At 57.2% G+C, this 17633-nt stretch overlaps 2 protein-coding genes across 2 annotated transcripts; one reads left to right on the forward strand and one right to left on the reverse strand.

The window, feature by feature from the left end:
* Positions 1 to 10775: 10775 nt before the first annotated feature.
* Positions 10776 to 11606, forward strand: E0L32_011673 (uncharacterized protein; the record flags this gene model as incomplete). The annotated part of the gene is made up of 1 exon (XM_031134429.1): positions 10776 to 11606. One exon carries the CDS (start codon positions 10776 to 10778, stop codon positions 11604 to 11606), a length of 831 nt encoding a protein of 276 aa, XP_031000143.1.
* Positions 11607 to 14702: 3096 nt separating this feature from the next.
* On the reverse strand, positions 14703 to 17103 carry E0L32_011674 (uncharacterized protein; the record flags this gene model as incomplete). Its single annotated transcript, XM_031134430.1, has 6 exons — positions 14703 to 15127; positions 15191 to 15229; positions 15284 to 15308; positions 15382 to 16086; positions 16147 to 16649; positions 16728 to 17103. The coding sequence occupies 6 exons, from the start codon at positions 17101 to 17103 to the stop codon at positions 14703 to 14705; spliced, it is 2073 nt and encodes a 690-aa protein (XP_031000144.1).
* Positions 17104 to 17633: the final 530 nt, after the last annotated feature.

Raw genomic sequence — 17633 nt, forward strand, 5'->3', positions numbered from 1 at the left:
AGGCACGAGTTACGGAGATGCGTTCAAAGTGCGGAGGACGTACGGAGTAGGCGATGGCTTCTCTGCTCTATTCGTGCTGCTGCCATGCTCCTAGGCGGCTGGGAAAACGGGAGGCAGAATACGGCTCACAAGCAACGGTTGCAGCGTGAGCCTTCACCCCAATATCACGGCATGGAGGCAGGAAATCCCGGCATCTCTTTCACCATCATCCCGGAGCAGCCGTCTTCAACCTCTTGTTGTCACTTCAACTTTTCCTTTTTTGCTCTTCGTCCCTTTTCGTGCGTCCCGTTTAGGGCTGGCAGCGAGACAAACTACGGGCTACGCCAACTTGAAAGGTCTTGGAATGTCTTGCCTTGCTCGACCCTACGAAGTAAGATCCGGGCTTGTGTGGGCTATCTGCCGTTGCCCTATGCACAAGTGTCGTCCCGTCGTTTCAGGGTGTTCCCTGCTGACAGCCCCTCTGTAGTTTGTCTTTAGTCAGCCACACCCTCCCCGCCAGTCTGGCGACGGAACCGCACCATCGAAAACTGACTCCCGACGACAACTCGTCTAGCCCCGGGTCACGGCGGTGTTGCGAGGCCCGCTCTTGCTTGGGCTGGGTGCGCGCCGCCATCGCATTTCTTGAACCTCGTGTGTTGGAGGACTTGAACTCAATCCGTCTCGCCTCTGGGCGCCAGACGCAGAACCGTAGCGACCCCCGGCTCAAAGTCAATTGCGACTCGGAGGGAAAAGACCTCACTTCGTGCCCGCCCGCTTCGAGACGATCCGGACCAGTTCGTTCAGAGTAGGGATCGCTAGGTGCACCCTCGGCGCTCAGCAAATCAGCGGGCTAGCAGGGTATGTGTTGGCGGGGATGAGCAGGCTAGATCCCTGAGGGGGGAACCGACCTTGTTCGCTCGAGTTGCCCATCAAGTGGAGCCCGGCGGCGCGGCGTTGGACAACTGTCCATCCAGTACATTCGTCAATATATTTATGGTGTGCTGGTTCACGCTGGAGACCACCACCCGCCGTTCGGGATCTTGAACCCTCGTCATCCGACTCTTGTCGTGCTAGAACCTCCAAGCGCCCGAAGCGGCAGCTCAAAAGCCATGGCGAGCGCTCAATCCATCGTTCCGGGGAGCCGGTGGTGTCGAGAGCACCGAAGTCGTGGACAGGTTCGTCAAGATGGCATCGGCATGGCCGTTGATGAGCGAGCCGTCCTCGAGCATCGGACTCGAAGCCCACCTCGCCCGTGCTCGTCGCACGGTCCGTGAGGGCACAGGGTTCATTTTGGTCTCTTTTCTATTTTTTCTATTTTCACGTTTCGCACCAGGGGAGGGCTCACAGCCACCAGGCGTGGGCCTCAGCTCGATACTACCGTGACGAAGTGACGAAGGGCCTGCTATGGAGATCGCGAATGTAATCTGTCATATCTTTGCCTTCCCGTCTGCCTGTCCGTCGTATGACGAGTCTCAATGGCCCATCCGCGCGCTTGCTGTCAAAACTGGCTCCCGACTCAATTATTCCGGGATAGCATTGGCAGTACAGGGCCTCGTGGATGGGCAATCCCGGCGCAAACATCCAGATTAAATGGCCGGACTGCATATGACTTCTTTGCTCTCGCTTCTCGCAATCGATCCAACTAAACCAAGGAGCAGAGCATGCCATATACCCGCCACGCACTGCCAGGCTCTTGACTCAGGAGCGTTCTCTCTATGCAAAAGATAGGTAGATAGACACCCATGCATCTCACGACCCGCTGTCTTGAGAACTTGTGCGTACGGCATGTGTCCCCATTCGAGATTCAAGGTACTTACTTAGATGCCTGCCTCCATTGCCGGTTCAATATCGTCGCCTGTTATCAGACCGGGGTCGGTCCAACCACCCAATAGAGTGTTTAATTTGGAAAATACTTGTCCTTCATACCGTCGAGGCGTGTCCCAAGTAAAGGCGCTCCCGCATATCTGCATGGGGAATTTCTCCATTCACCCCACAACTCCCTTCCCTTCCAAAGCTGACCATTAATGTTCGACTTATATGCTCCCCGACAACACACATCATGAAGCTACCAAGGCGTCTCTGCGCTTGGTATGACCGCGCTTACCATGGACTTCTGTGGAAATTGCCGAAGCACTCGCTCTCCTCGGTGTCGAGTAGTGAACTAACTGAATCGTGGTCCCATAGTGTCTTAGTGTTGAGAGCAATCCATCATTCCCTCGGTTGGGTCTTGGAAGGGAGGCCAAAAAAAGCCAAGCAATGCGACGTTGTAGGTACTTTCGGAGCAGGTCACATTGGAACCTCGCCTCCTCAAGATCTATCAGAACCGGGCGAATCTGGGCATCTCTCAGGGAGCAGGTAATCATCGTCAAGACAATGACTAATACGCCACTTTGACCTCGAAGGCGAGGAGCTACCCTGTGCTTTGTCCTTTCACACCACAATGAACGCACATCCGAACTAGACTCCGGCCGACGGAGAGAGAGCTCGTGCTCAAGAGACCCCCCGTCCGCACGTTCCCTCCGAATCGGCACCGTGAGCTGCAAGCAGAAACGCATGCATGCATACTGTATGCGATGCGTATGCGCCAAGTCCTTATCTAGGAGGGTGTCTTCACATGCCCGTTGACAGGACAGAGCTTTGCCTTCCTTGCCCAAAACCATCCGGGCCAGAGCTAGGAGGTTGTGGCTGGTCTTAGGGTGCATACGAGCGTCTTGCTTATTATGAGCAAACCCAGTCGCTCCGAGGTTGAGAGGGTAATCCATTCTGCTGCAGAGATCGCCAGCTAACCCAGGTGCTAGTCGGGAGCGCTTACATAAAACGTCCGATCAGACGCTTGTTTGCGTGTGTGTATGTAGCCATGTTTTGACATGTGGGAAGAGGGCTTGCCTCTCGAACACTCTTCATCGTCTCATCTGCAATGCTGGCAGCACGTATGCAAGCAGTCTTCTGTAGTTATCCATCAACTGCCTAGACCGATCGATCGTCACTTTTTCGGACGCCAGCGAATGCAATGCACGGCGGGTGCGGACAGAGCCTCTGCTCAGTGGATCCGGATCTGTTCAAGGCCTGCAACTTGGAGATGCCGGCACCTGTATGTGTGCTGCTGTTGATCATCGTCGACTAGCAGTGACAGGCGCACAAGCGCTTTCCATGTGTATGCAACTCGGGCTTGACCAAGCACTTGCTGGGCACCTCCAGGGCTCGCCATGGAGCTTTGGCCACCAGCAAGGCCTCTTTCATCAATGCGTCAAGGCACTGCGTGCAGCATCGTCTCAGGTGAACGAGGCCACAGGCTCAGCTCCAGGTCTGTGCTTGACAAACAACCAGAACATCAGCATTCGTACTGTAGGGTCAGCGTCAACATTCAAAGAGTGTCTAAAGGAAAAGCAAATCAATTTCTGTGCGGGCGCCATACGGAACAGTCCGGGGTTTAGAATTGGCATTGTACGTAGTCCAATCGATACGTTCCATCAAGCTTATTGAGATATTCGGGCCATGCAGAGGGAAGGGTGGTGTAGGTAGTTACCTACGGAGTACGTAAGCCATCTTTCAGACGAACCGACAAGGAGAGCCCTGCTCCTCCTGAGCCATGGCTCCTAAAATCTCATCGCCCCCAAGCCAGCAGGGGCCCTGGCTCGGACGCTTAATTCTTGCATGCTCCCAATGCACAGCGGTTAGGTGCTTGTGCGTCTCTGCACACCCCCAGCTCGATCGACACGGAGCACCCGTGCGCCAGAGCGCGTCTCCTCCTCGGCCACCAAAGATCCTTGGATTTTGACCAGAGGGACCGTTTGTCTCTCCGTTGCGGATGCCATGGAACGAAGCAGTACCAGGTACGAGCTTGCTATCCTGCCACCGATTTTCACACTGACCCGCACATCGTGGACCCAAGGGACGATGAGATTTTCCTTCGGTCCTTTGGCTCCTCTTTCCCGCCTTTCCTCGAAGAGAAACCCGAAGGCTGACAACCAGGGCCAAACCGCGCAGGTCGAGAGGGGTCTTGCCTCCACCATGAGTCGATGGAGAGGGGGACGCCCAGATGCACCACCGTACGCACCCACGCACCACCTCCACTGACACCCATGGAAGGCCGAGCTTAGCTACATTAGCTACATTAGCTTACCCGTCCCTCCCTCTCGTCGGATCTGGATCGTGGATCGCAGCATGAAGATCCCGCGCAAAGAAACGTCTGCTCCTGTGGAAAAGAAAGCGTGTTTCTCGTGTCGAACATCCTCCTACGTAGACGACCTGCCGACCCTTTCTCATCTGCGAGGCAATCTAACTGCCCGTCCAATCGAGCCCACCCAAAGATACTGACGTCTGGTGTCAGCCAGGTCTCAGTCTACCCGCCAAGTGCGTGTTCGCCTGTCCTGGTGCAACGTGGATGATCCCGCATCCACACAAGGGGGGGGGGAGAAAAAGCAAGCCATCAAACGGCCCTCTGCCATGTCACTTCTCTACGGTCGTACTGTAGGCAGGTAACTTTTGTCACAACGACAAGAAAGAGGAGGCTGGAACGCTGGAGCGCTAGGCGGCGGAGTCGTCCCTCGTGCCCATGGGCCATTTGAATCAAAACCATCTACCGCTTTCTTGTGTGAGCTGGAAACAAGGCCCTTGTTGCTTGTTGTTGGGGGGAGGTTCGTCAAAAGACCCGCGCCAGCCTCCCGCCGAGCGTGGTCATGACCACAAAAAACCCAGCGGAGCCCCCAATGAGAGCGCACCACGTTTGTACGCACACCACACACCCACCCCCTCACCCCCCGTGTGGGTTGGAGTGGTTGGCCACCTCTTCCATCTTGTCCCGATCACGAATGGGCCCTTCCCTATTCCATCTGGGCTCGGTAGGCTGATAGGCCCCCCCCGGGACCGGCCTCGCTGGCTCTGTTACCCCGTTGCTGACGGCGTGCGTCTCGGTTTCTCGTTCATTTCGACGGGCGTTGCGTCAATTGATTCGACACGATCGATCTGCCTCCTTTCCTCCCTCTCCTGAGGGCGCCACGGTGCATCATCTCTTGGTTCTTCTGCGCCGTCTGGTTCGACGATTCCCAAGCCGTTCTCGCAAACAACGTGTCTGGAGCTCGGAGGAGGAGGTCATGCAAAACATCAACCTGGAGGATTCTATCGGCTCTGATTCGCAGCACGAGGTGCATGGGCGGAAAACGGTCCGCCTTACATACATGAGGTGTCCACCAGCCTAGCCCACTGAACCCACACCACATCCCATGGATGCGTCGATGCTACGGAGTTGTGGGAGCAGTGGGCGGGAGTGGGCCGGGTCTGGACACCCGTCAAATGTCTCTGTGCTTCACCACGCCCACTCTGCGGTGGCAGGTCTTTGGATGTGGCCAGAGTCTTTTCTTTCTTTTATTTTTGATTCGATCCAGTACCTCAACATTTCCCAGAGGCGTCCAATGGGACTGCCCATCCAGCATTGTCTGTCAATCTGCAAAACATAGGGCAGCCCCCTTTGCACTCGTGGCCTCCGCCACACACATACGCCGCCGATGGGCTGGATTTTAGCTCTCAATGCCTCTTCTGGCTGCGATTGGTTATGGGGCACTTGTAGTGGCTTGAGGTAATGGCGTTGACGTCGTTTCTACAATCGCCGTACATCCTTCTGTCTCAGCCCATACCCAAAGTTTGGAGTATCCTGTTTGCGAACTACCTACCTCGAGACAACTGTCCAAGAAGTCTCTCCCAAAAAGGGCTTCTCGTTCTTTTTCCCCCAATTGAGCCACTAGCACGAGAAAGAAGAAGCTCTGATAACTCTAATTCGCTGTAGATTATTTCCTCGGCTTTCACAGGCCAGGGCCTGTCGTCTTCCCTTTGGTGATGGAAACACCGACTTGGGCTTAGTGCAGTTCTCACCGCTACTTCGGCCTGGCTGCGTATATTTAAAGCAACCCCTCCCCCCGGTCGAGCTTGATATGGGCACCTCCCCCTCACACCATGGCAGGGGTGGCGGGGGAGTGATCGCTGTAAAGCGGGCAAGTACCTTTGTAGGTACTCCGTCCTGATCTTCCTCTGGTGGTTGTCGCTCGAATCCTCGTTGGAAGATGGCGGGCTGGCGCGAAGAGGGCTTACCTTAGCTAGGCATCTAACGTTATCGAGTTATGAGCCGATCGCCAGACAAGAGACCAGACTAAACAGGAGAAGGAAAGTCGAAGCAACTGGTGTCACCTGAAACCTACGTCTTTGGAAATTGTCGTGGCTGGTCGAATCTTCTCGTTCTGTTTCGATGACACGTCTGATTGGTACTCTCGTTGATGATGTGCGCGAGAGAGAAGTCTTGGTTTCTCCAGGGTCTCGAAATTGCCTGCCCCGAGGAACCACGGACAAGTAGGTACGAAGTCCTCGGCTCAGCAGCATGTTGCGCTCACTCACCTTTTGCTTATTCTGCCGCCTCCTCCCGTCTCCTCCTCTCGGGGTTTTCCGTGGGACGAGAGACTTTGAAACGCGCCATCGTGGACAAAAGCGTCAAATGGAGCCTGTCAAACAAGAGATCAACAAGCGCGGGGTGCGCCGCCCGCCCGCCCACACACCCTGCGATGGCTTTGCTTGTCCCCCCCTTCCCTCCCTTGTCCGAGTATCATCGCGCTCGTTTGTTCGCCCACCGAACAGACAACAACCTTGCTTCCACTCAGACCCCGCGCCGCCGCCGCCGCCGCCGCCGCTTCGTGCAGGCAGGGAGTGAGTGGATGGACGGGGGACTTTTTCCCTGGCCCACTGCCGAGAAGGACTAGCTGCTGGCTGCTCGACATGGTCTGATTTTCTTCTCAATGAAGCTCAAGAAAAAAAAAAAGGTTCCTTTACCCTGGCCATTCGACGGGAATGGCTGCATTGGTTGAGGATCTGACTTGCCGTGGCTCCGCAGTCTTGACAAGGGTTGTCCGTCCTTTGTCCCTCCCCCTCCGCCTCTAGTTGTTCTTTGTCAAGGAGCCTTGGCCTTTTGTGTCTCGCAAAACGGAATGTCCTTCCCTCGTGCCCATGCGTGCCGGGCCGGCGTTGGGAAATGCAGGTCGCCGTCGGCACAGGGGGGGAAGGGTGGAAGAAGGGCCTGTCCCAGCACGTACAGGAAGGACTGCAGCAGACATGGGTATCAAAAGAGTGTGCCCTGACCAAGCCGGGGTTTCGCACCGCCCTCTCTCCCTCACTCTCCTTCTGATTCCGCACACTAAAACAAGCCCCCCCCCCCCCCTCAACTGTGACGCAGAACAAAGAGGCGGAGGCGGCGGGAGAAGCTCGGATCACCAAGCCATCGACCACTGTGCAAGATACGCGAAGTGCAATAGGCCAGTAGCCCTGAGCAATATGCCAGGTCGATGCCCTATAACCCCCGGACCGGCATCTGCATTACGGAGTACATATATGCTTGCATGCACTGTAGCAGCAGCAAGGAAGATCGTACCTTGCGCAAATCCTCAAGAAGCAAATCTTGCCTTGCCTCCTCCCTCGCACAATTCTCGAGTTCGTCGTGTATGCAACACACAAAGAAGGAACGGTAGCAAATCCCATGAGCCTGGTGACGGGACGGTCCATGCAAGACGTGTGGCTGCATGGAAGCAAGCGCGGAAGAACACATGTTACCAGGCCCGGGAAGCACATTTGCTTTTTCGGCCCCCCCTCCCCTTCTTATTTCAACCCTTGCATTCGCACTCTTCCTGCCACTCAGAACGACAGAGGTGGCAATGCTGAGCGACGTGAGGGAGTCGCAGCTAGCCGTTGAGGCCTGCCTGGAACCCCAACAGCTTCTCTTGTCTCCCTCTTACCCGCTGGACTCCAGGAACGGGAGCCAATTCGTTGCCTGCCTGCCCCGGCCTACCAGCCGGGGGGAGGGGCAGGTTGCCTGACGACGATCCGTATGTCGGGAAACCCTCCCGGACGAGGTGATTTGATACTCTGCAAAGGCAGTGCCACACGAACAGCTCCCAGCGCCCGCCGCGTGCGTGGGCGAACGCCCGCGGCGCGTGCAGTGATGCCATGCGATGTCATGCCCGCCAAATCTGCCGGACGCAAGTATGATGCGCATATGTAATGCAGCTGCTTAACTTTGGTCAACCAAAGGGCTTTGCGTCGCGGCTCTCTCTCTCTCTCTCTCTCTCTCTCTCTCGTCTCTTCCCGGAATATCTCCTCCCAAGGAGCTTGTATGATAACCAGACACACACACACCATATCACCCAGGCTTGCGGGTTCAACTTTAGCCTGTCTGGCTTTCATGCCGTCTCCCGGGTCTGGGCCACCACATCTGCCTCGTAAAACCCGGTCGACGCCGCCGTGTCATGGGGAAGGAAAGGAAGGGGGGAGGAAAAAAGGACCCGATCATGCTCGACATAATGCGTCGGCTTGATATCGCGGACGCCACCACCCCTACCTACCCTAGTGCTGAGCTTCGTATATTGTTCACAAGGGCTCTCGAGTAAGACTTGTAATTTAGCCGGGCCAGCCTCACGGAAAGGGCGAGGGCATGATCGCCGTTCACACACAAAACAACACACCCTGGGCGAGGATGTATTTGTCCTGTTGTCGGGCTATCGGGGTGCGGCCAGCAATGATCCCCTTCGCCATCTGGAAGATTGGCCAAGGTCGAGGTAGGTCGTGGCCAAGCCCGTGAGCCGAGGTTTGCGGACCTGCCTACTTGCATCTCTGATTGGCGCACTCACACACATTTCGCATCCTCGCCCGATTTTTGTCTTGCGACCTGCTTCGAAGCAGGGCCGATCATGGGCTGCGCATCCTGCACAGCGCGGTCAATTAACCTGGCCCTTTGCGGGGAGACATCCTGGTTCGGGTAGATACGCCGAAGAGGGACACAAACGGGCCAGGCATCTGGCCCTGCATGAACCCCCCCCCCCCCCCTCCGGATCTAGTTACTGGCAGACAGCGTCGAGAATAAGGAGCCAACGGCCATGGCTTCTGGGAAAAGGAGCACGAGCCCGCGAGCTGGGTGGCCAGCCGGGTGTGACGTTACGGGGGGGAGAGAGGTTTTGAAAAAGGCGCACGCCCGAGTCCTCCCAGCAAGGGTATCACGTACAGCCTCTTCGTAGGGTTACAACTTGCAAGGTTAAGATCCAGTGGTGCTTGTATAATAGTAGTCTATTCAAGGGGGGATGGAGGGGCAACCTGCGTCAGCATCGCTGCTTGTCTCGCCCAAGCAGCCGGCACCAGAATTCCTCGAGCCTGCAGGATGATGATGTGCGACCTGCCTACATGCCTACCCTAGGTGCATCTGCCTACTGTAGCTAGGGAAAACCCACACACTCAAGTTTTCATGCCTCCTTGACAGCTACCGGCGGCGACGGCGGCGGCGGCGGCGGCGGCGGCGGCGGCGAAGGAGAGACGACGGGGTGCAGTGCAGATGGCTCCTAAGGCATGCGCTCCGCAGAGAGACCAAGATCGGCTCTGCATGAAACTGTCCTGCGTCGATGCATCGGCCAGTGACCAAGTGCGCACGCGCCGCCGCATGCCGGGCTACTAGGGAGGGGGTTTCCTTTCAGCAACTTTGTAATCCTCAACCTGTTTTTTTTTTGTTGCGCGCCTTTCTTGATCGTTGCTGCACGTCGGGCGGAAAGATTAGACGCCTGTTCCCCTGCTGTGCATTCGCCCCACGTATCTTGCTCCAAGGGTCCGGTCTGACGAGTATTGTAGATATGCTGCTCACCTACCTAGGTACCTACACCTCGACACTTGACACACACACACACACAGCCACCACCGATAATCTTGCATGCCCCCCCTCCCCCCGTGGTCTTCAAGATCGTGGTGGGAAGGAAAACTGCCGGGTTGTGCAGTTGCTAATGCCAGGCAAAGCATGCATTCTGGCTGTGACCCTGCGCCTCATATGACTCTCTCGAGAAACAAGGACACATGAGGACCGGGTCTGGAGAAGCCGGGTCTAAGCCCCCGTGCATGAACGACAGACGGGATGACAGCAACCAAACGAGGCCCTTGATTTTTCCCGCATGTGGCATATGCATCTCGTCCCTCAGACCACCTGATCGGAGATTCCCTGGTTTCTACCCTTTGTGGGGGATCGCCAATTTCCCTTTGCTGAAGAGTGCCCCTTGTGGCCTTGTGGGAATGCGATTGGGCGCGGAGGTGGTGTCATGAGTGATGCGCGGTGTATATCATGCCGTGTGTATCAATGATCTCTTCCCGGGAAGCATCTCAGTTTCAGCATCCGTGCTTCCGTGATTCGTTTTGCAAAACCAGCCCGTCTTCCTCTGGCCCTGCGCGGAGGGGTGTGTAGCATTCGCTTGAAACATGATCTACGGGTGTATCTACTTGTAGGACGACCCAGGTGTGCTGCAAAGAGTCTGGCAGGCACATGAAAAGGCAGACAATAGAGGGTTGATATGATTTGTGCTATTGGCGTGTCGGATGCTGCAGTTTACGAGACATGGCCAAGATTATTAGGCAGCGCCTGATGGTTTGACAGCGGCAGGTTCGCTACGGCGGGTGCGTTCCAAGACGGCGGCGGGGTGGTGGGCATGTGACCACGCGCAAAGTGGTGTCTTCAGGGAGCGCTAGAGAGGGCAATTATACCACGCGAGTCGTGTCGTCAAGGACGACGGCTCTTTGTTGGCGTCGATGTGGAATTTCTCCACCAGTTTCCCGGTGGTTTCTCGCTTGCCTAGACCATGGACCTCGAACTAAACTCATATCTGCACTGGTCACCATGCCCGCCGTGCCTACGCAATAGCTGACCGCACCGCACCGCACCGTACCGTCACGGTGTACTTGCGATTCGGAGAGAGAAGTTCGCCATCTGCTTCCCCCAACACCACCAGAACCAAAAGATGAGCAGGCCGGCCTTTGACCCTCCCGGCCCGGCAAAGTCGGCCCAGCCCAGGGCCGCGGAGCCGAGGTACGGCCGCAGCTTCGACCCCTGGAACTCGGTCGCCCTGGGCCACCAGCGGGCCGAGACCAAGGGCCCCATGGGCTGGCGCGACAACCGCAACTGGAAGCTGCACGGCCAGTTCCGCGCCGGCCACTCGGGCGGGTCGCGCATGTCGGACGCCGTCGGGGCCGGGTCCGAGGACTTTGACGACACGAACAAGGTCCTCGTGCCCAAGGAGGTCCGGGCCAGGGCGGCGACCAACGTCATGGACATGCTGAGGAACCCCGGGGCGATGAAGACGCAGAGCATGCCAGCGGTAGTGGCAACATCGTCATCATTCCCAAGTCTCCCAGGAGGGACGCCGGGTGGCGGCGGCAGCAGCAGCGACTCTCCGTCGGTGAGCGCGACGGGGGCTACGCTGCCAAGCCGGGAGACGACGACGACAACGACGACGGAGGAGGAGAACATCGCGCTCCGGCGGCGGCTGGAAGACGAGCAGCGGGATAGACAGAGAGCCAACCAGCCACGAAAGATATTCGACGGGCTCGTAGTCTACGTCAACGGCAGCACGCACCCCCTGGTCTCAGACCACAGGCTGAAGCATCTGCTGGCCGAGCATGGCGCCCGCATGTCTATTCATCTCGGCAGGCGGCAGGTCACCCACGTCATCCTCGGCCGGCCTGTTGCCGGTGGCGGCGGGGCTGGCGGCGGGCTCGCGGGCGGCAAGCTGGAGAGGGAGATCCGGAGGGTCGGTGGGTGCGGTGTCAAGTTTGTAGGGGTGGAGTGGTAAGTACTTTGTTGTTGTTCTTCTTTGGACGAAACCCCCTGGGCGTTGGGGCAGCTATTGTGTCCCATCGCCATGTCATGGATGTATCATTTTGGGAAAGATACATGGGCCAGGGACTGTCTACTTGCCAATCTAAACGCTAACAATATCCCCTGCTGCACAGGATTCTGGAAAGCATCAAGGCCGGCCGCCGCCTCCCGGAGGCAAGGTTCAGCAGCCTCAAGGTCGCATCCAGAGGGCAGCAGAGTGTCTACGGCGCGTTTGCGAGGCAGTCATGAAAGCCACGATGCTGGATGGGCCACCCAGCGGGGATCCAGAGTGGCGAGAGGATGACAGGTACGGACGAGACTAATGTGCGAGGGATACACGCATTCATGCAGGCGTTGCTACGTCCGCACGAATATATTGCTGTGCTACGTGAGCAAACTGTGCGGATTCCGCCTTGCTTGCCGCCCACATGGTAATGCAATCCAAGTGTTGCGGGCGGATAGGAGACTCTCTGGGATAGTCCGAGGCGGTAGTTTGTTTTCTGTTTCCCCTTTCTTTCTGCTCCCGGGGCTGCATCGCGCTTTTGTTGGGTGTTTTGACAGCATTGCATGGCATGGCATGGCATTGCCGTGGTTAGGCGCAGCATAGGAGCATAACGGATGACCTGCATCGGGGTGGAAGGACATCTGTCTGCTGGCGTTTGTTTGGTGTTTGCATAGCCGCTCTGAATTGGGCATTCCTCTCTACGTCTAGAACCCGCATACTCCTCCTGCTCTTTTCTTCTTGGGAATTGGAAACGTGGTGGCGCACTTCTAGAAAGAAGGTTCACAACAAATGGTGCTGAGTCTCGCTCGAATGCTGCCCACCCATGCCACTACATGTGCGGCCCGCATCGCCCTGCACTTTGTTACAGCGGCAACTTGTTGGTGCTCTTCCTTGGCATCGGAATGGAAAGTGATCTGAGGCATGGTTCTACGGTCACGAGCGAAACGGGCGCGGTGTGTGGGCCTGTGTGCCAATGTGTACGACCGGCGTGTGTATCCTGCGCTGTGCGACCCTGCTTCCTTCGGGTGACCGTCTCTTGTGGCCGTCATGTTTCACCCTCGCCCATCTCGAGTGCTAGGCCGCCTGGATTCGCGCGAGTTAGGGGCGAGGCCAGCATGAGGCACTGATTCCTAATAAACGCGGGCGGGCCTTTGTCCGACTCGCCGGCAATCTGGTGAATGCTGAGATCCCGGACTGCGGAGAGAGATCTGGGCCGCGGAGTCCCGGGGTCTACATGGATGCGATCCTTTGCTTGAGCGATCGCGTAGGCCATTCTTTTTACGCGGAACAAGCCGTTCAGGGCTATCCCGAGACCTCACCTCACCCCCGTTGTTCTGTTCAACGTCGACCCGATAATACGAGGTTTGGGCCTCAAGGCAAAGTGCCGTTCAACCCTGTTGCAAACTTTCGAATCCTTGAACGTGCTGATATATCATATCTCACAATGTCCGCCCTGCCGAAGCCTATGATCGTCGCCGGGGGGAGGAGGAGGAGGACTGCTTTAATATACTGCGTCATACCGTTGTGCGCCCTCCCCCTTGGCCCAAAGGGCTATCCCACAGTCAAGTGAGCCTTGCGTCAAGGACCAATGCTCTTGCTTTCATCTGTGTCTCCTTGCCCTTTGGGTGACGGAGACCCCAAGCTGCGATTACCGCTGCAGCCTTTCTTTCTTTTCTCGACGCTGTGCGACGGGCCACGGGATGGGGGGCCAGTCCAGTCACGTCTGGTCTCGTCGAGACACCTGTGCGGTCCTGCGTTTTCTAGCGTCCGGCCTTTGGCAAACGCTCGTCATGCGACGTTCCGCTCTTCTTACAGGCGGCTGCATCGTCGGCACGTGGGCAAGAGGGGGGGGGGGGGGGGGGGGAAGAAAAAAAAAAGGAAAACAACACGTAGTCGTGCCCTTTGCTGACGCTCTTCCCCGTTACAGTCTGAACCCGCCAGGGGCAATCGACAGGTCGAGGTCTTGCCCGCTGTTGATTACACAATGGCAAGCGGCCTGGGGCCAGATCAGTTGTGATACGTCAGATCATGGAGCTCTGTTCCCGGGGCGGTTTCGTATGCAAGAGAGAGCTCTTTGAGGTGGGTGGCTAGCAGCATCTATCCGATCAGGATAGGATAGGGCTTAATGTCAAGATGCCCCCCCCCCCCCCCTCCTTGTTCAAACGACGAGAACAAGGGCAATGTCTGGAATATGTACATGTACATCTCCCACTTCGGGAACGTGCGCGCTCCAAGAGCCTCTGGTGCCGTGTCGTGCATTGGTAGGATGGGGAAATGTGCGCATGCAAGCAGCGCGAGCACGGCACTGCTGTTTATGTTGTGTTTCAAGGCCAAGCCCCCAGTGCATGCATATTGGGGGGTGGGTTCTCGACTTGCTCGCGCCGGCGGACTTTGGGGGAGGGGGGGAGAACCTGTTGCTGGCTTTTGGGCAATGGTTATGCGGACGATGATGGTGGTGGCGCTGCAGGCTGTACGCTGGCTCGGCAGCACCCGAACAACATGCGCATTCGTGCGTTGAAGAGCACAGAGGCGGGCAGCTATTCTGCAGAGGAACGTAAGTGTGCATGCTGGTGTTTCTCCGCTGCAGGACTAGTTGTTGGGTGCCCGAGAATGGTAAGTGACAAAGGTCGAGATCAGTAGGAAACGTCAAGTCGGCAACAAGGTAGAATATGAGATACTAAATGTGAATGAGATCAGGTCTGAGACTGTTGGTTTTCGATCAAGTGTAGAAGACGATAGCAATGGTCTCAACCCGAGAGATGTGACGGCTTAGATCTATCAATCAACATAAGACTCGGGAATTCATAATACATGCCACGCTATTGCCACACTTCCAGACTGGAGTCACTTGGGAGCTTCGAAGAGAGGAGCCATCTGGGGTCTCGAAATGCTTGACTGTTCTGTGAGTTTAAAAAGAGAAATAGTCGACCTGTCAAATCCCATTCCATCATGAAGAACTCCCGCGGCGCTTTCGTAAAAGTTCAAGTTTGAAGAACGTATCCATGCCAACCTCCCCGCCACCACCACTTCCCCCTCATCCTCCAAGGAAACACAAAAGAGGCCCCCCTATAGCTTCGCCCTAGCCTCGATAGACCCGTGCTTGCCCCCCTTGTCCTTGAAGTACAGCCGGATGTTCTCGCGCGCGACCTCGACGACGCTCGCGTCCTCGACCGTCGAGGGCACGTTGACCGGCTTGTCGACCTCGCCGTGCACCGCGTTCTCGAGCAGCTCGCGCAGCACCCGGCGCAGCGTCTTGCCGGACCGCGTCTTGGGGATCATGCCCTTGCCGCAGATGAGCCCGCCCAGCGACGCGATGGCGCCGACCTGCGCGCGCACGAGCTTCTGGATCTCGGCGAGCAGCTCGTCCGCCGGTATGTCGGAGCTCGTGGCCACGAAGGCGAAGGGCATCTGGCCCTTGAGGGCGTCCGGGATGCCGACCACGCAGGCCTCGGTGACGGCCGGGTGGCTTGTGATGGCTTGTTCGAGTGTACCTGAGAGGGAGCGAGGGAGTGAGCACTAGGGGTCAGGGGCGGCTTGGATAGAAAGGAATTTACCAGTGCTGAGTCGGTGGGCCGCCACGTTGATAATGTCGTCTGGGACTCAGAGTCAGTGAGGGTGTATCTTGTAGCCTCTTTAATGTCACTTACCAGAACGAGCCATGATGTGGATGTACTAGAAGAAATATGTCAGTATTTGGGCTCGAGTGTTATTGTTTTTTTTTTTTTGTGAAGTGAAGTGCGCTTACCCCTTTCTCGTCGATCCAGCCAGCATCGCCAGTATCAACCCACTTGCCATCAAAGCGCTTGAGGTAGCCCTTGAAGAACCTCTCCTCATCCTCCCACAGCGTACGGAAAGCCGTCGGCGCCAGGGGGGTAGCCATGACGATGTTGCCCATCTTGCCCCTGGGCAACTCGTTCCCGTCATCGTCAACGACGCGCACGTCGAAGCCCGGCATGGGCTTTCCGGCACTGCCGGGCTTGACGTCGATGGGCGGGTGGTCCTTGTTGTCCGTCTTCCGGTGCTTGCCGGCGTGCGGGACGAGGGCGACACCCGAGATGGGCGAGCCAGACTCGGACGACCACCAGTTGTCGATGACCTGGGCGCCCGGTGCGGCGTAGTGCTTGAGCAGGTCTTGATACATGGTGATAATTGCCGGCTCGGATCTCTCCCCGGCGAGGAAGAGCGCCTTGAGCGACTTGAGACCGCCTCGCTTCCCGATTTGCGTAAAGTGCTTGTTCTCCGGGTCGTCCTTCCTGATGGCCCGCAGAGCCGTAGGGGCGGTGAACATGGTGTTCACTTTGTACTCCTCGACCATTCGCCAGAAGGCAGAGGCGTCCGGTGTGCCGACCGGCTTGCCCTCGTAAAGGATGGAGGCAGCGCCAGTCAACAGCGGACCGTACAGGGTGTAGCTATGGGAGACCACCCATCCGATATCACTGAAGCATGCCATCTGCAGAAAGTAATTGTCAGTAAAGAGCTCTGATTCCGAACGATGAAATACGACACTCACCACATCACCTGGTCCGTGGATGTTGAACTTGTAGCTGATTGACAAGTGCAAGCCAACCGCATGCCCGGCGGCCTCTCGCAAGACTCCCTTGGGCAGGCCCGTCGTACCACTCGTGTAGATGATGTAGATGCCGTCCGTCGACCGCACGGGCACGCAGTCGGCCTTGACACCGCGGGCCTTGGCGTCCTTGACGAGATCCTGCCACTGCCGCTCGCCGAGGTTGGGCCGGAGCGGCTCCCACCGCAGCTCCTCGCGCTGCCAGATGATGGTCCGCGGCGTCTTCCACGACGACGCGCGCACTGCGCCCTCCACAAAGTCGCGGTAGGAGGCCGGGGCTTTCGTGCCATCGATGCCGCATGACGCCGTCAAGATGACAACGGGTCTCGATGCCTCAATGCGCTGGGCCAGCGCCCCTGACGCGAAGCCGCCAAAGACGACGGCGTGGATGGCGCCGAGGCGGTTGATGGCGAGGATGCCGATCAGAGCCGCGGGTATCATAGGCACTATCATTCTTTGTGAGCGGAAAAGAAATATTGCGTAGGTACAACGGCCAAGGGAGGATCAATCTCTCGGAAGCTTACTGTACACGAGAACGACATCTCCCTTTTTCACACCCTGTTCCCGCAGGATGCCGGCAAAGGTCTCCACCTCCTCGAGGAGCTGCTTGTAGGTAAAGGTCTGCTTCGTCTTCGTCACAGGGCTGTCGTAGAAGATGGCCGGCTGGTGCCCCTGGCCGGCGAGCACGTGGCGGTCCAGGCAGTTGTAGCACGTTGAGATCTCGCCGTCCGGGAACCACTCCCAGTGGTCATGCTCGTCGCCCGTCTTGAGAGACTTCTTGGTCTTTGCCAGCGCTGCTGACGGCTTCTTGTGCCAGTGGAGATGCTCTGCCTGGTGGCCCCAGAACGACTCTGGATCTTCCAGAGAGTGACGGTGAACCTCGTCTTGCGGGTGATCCATGGCTGGCGATTGGGATCACAGCGGGCCAACTCGCCGCTGTATTCGCTATGCAATATGTCCCTGTGAGAGAATTATAGACTATCAATGAGGCTCAATTGCAGCCGAGATATCTATGGGCGGACTTGAGACGGTGATGACGTTTCTTTTGGGGTATAAGTATGGCTGTCGTCGGTTATGTCGGTGATAGGTCGGTGGCCGGTCCCCCGCAATTGGGGGTAGAGTGGTCGATTCCCCACACCTTACCCCGGACAGGAGGAAGCCAATGGCACTGAAGAACGCCGGCACGGCCGGTTATGCTTCGGATAAGCCGAAGTTGTGTGCAAATGTCGCCCCGTGTGGAAGATAGACTTTCGTAGCAATAGCCGTAGATAAAACGCTCATCGAGCTCGGTTCTCGGAAAGTCGACCAATTGAATCCAGCAAATGTTGTTTGTTTGATGGATTTGTAGGTATTGTGAAGATCGGCTATTCGTTGACAACCCCAGATGATCCACACTGAGGGCAGCCAGGCTGTGGGAGAAATAGACTGGC

This window comes from Thyridium curvatum (genome assembly GCF_004353045.1).
Source record: "Thyridium curvatum strain D216 chromosome Unknown NODE_113_length_97512_cov_84.250480, whole genome shotgun sequence".
NCBI lineage: Eukaryota > Fungi > Ascomycota > Sordariomycetes > Thyridiales > Thyridiaceae > Thyridium > Thyridium curvatum.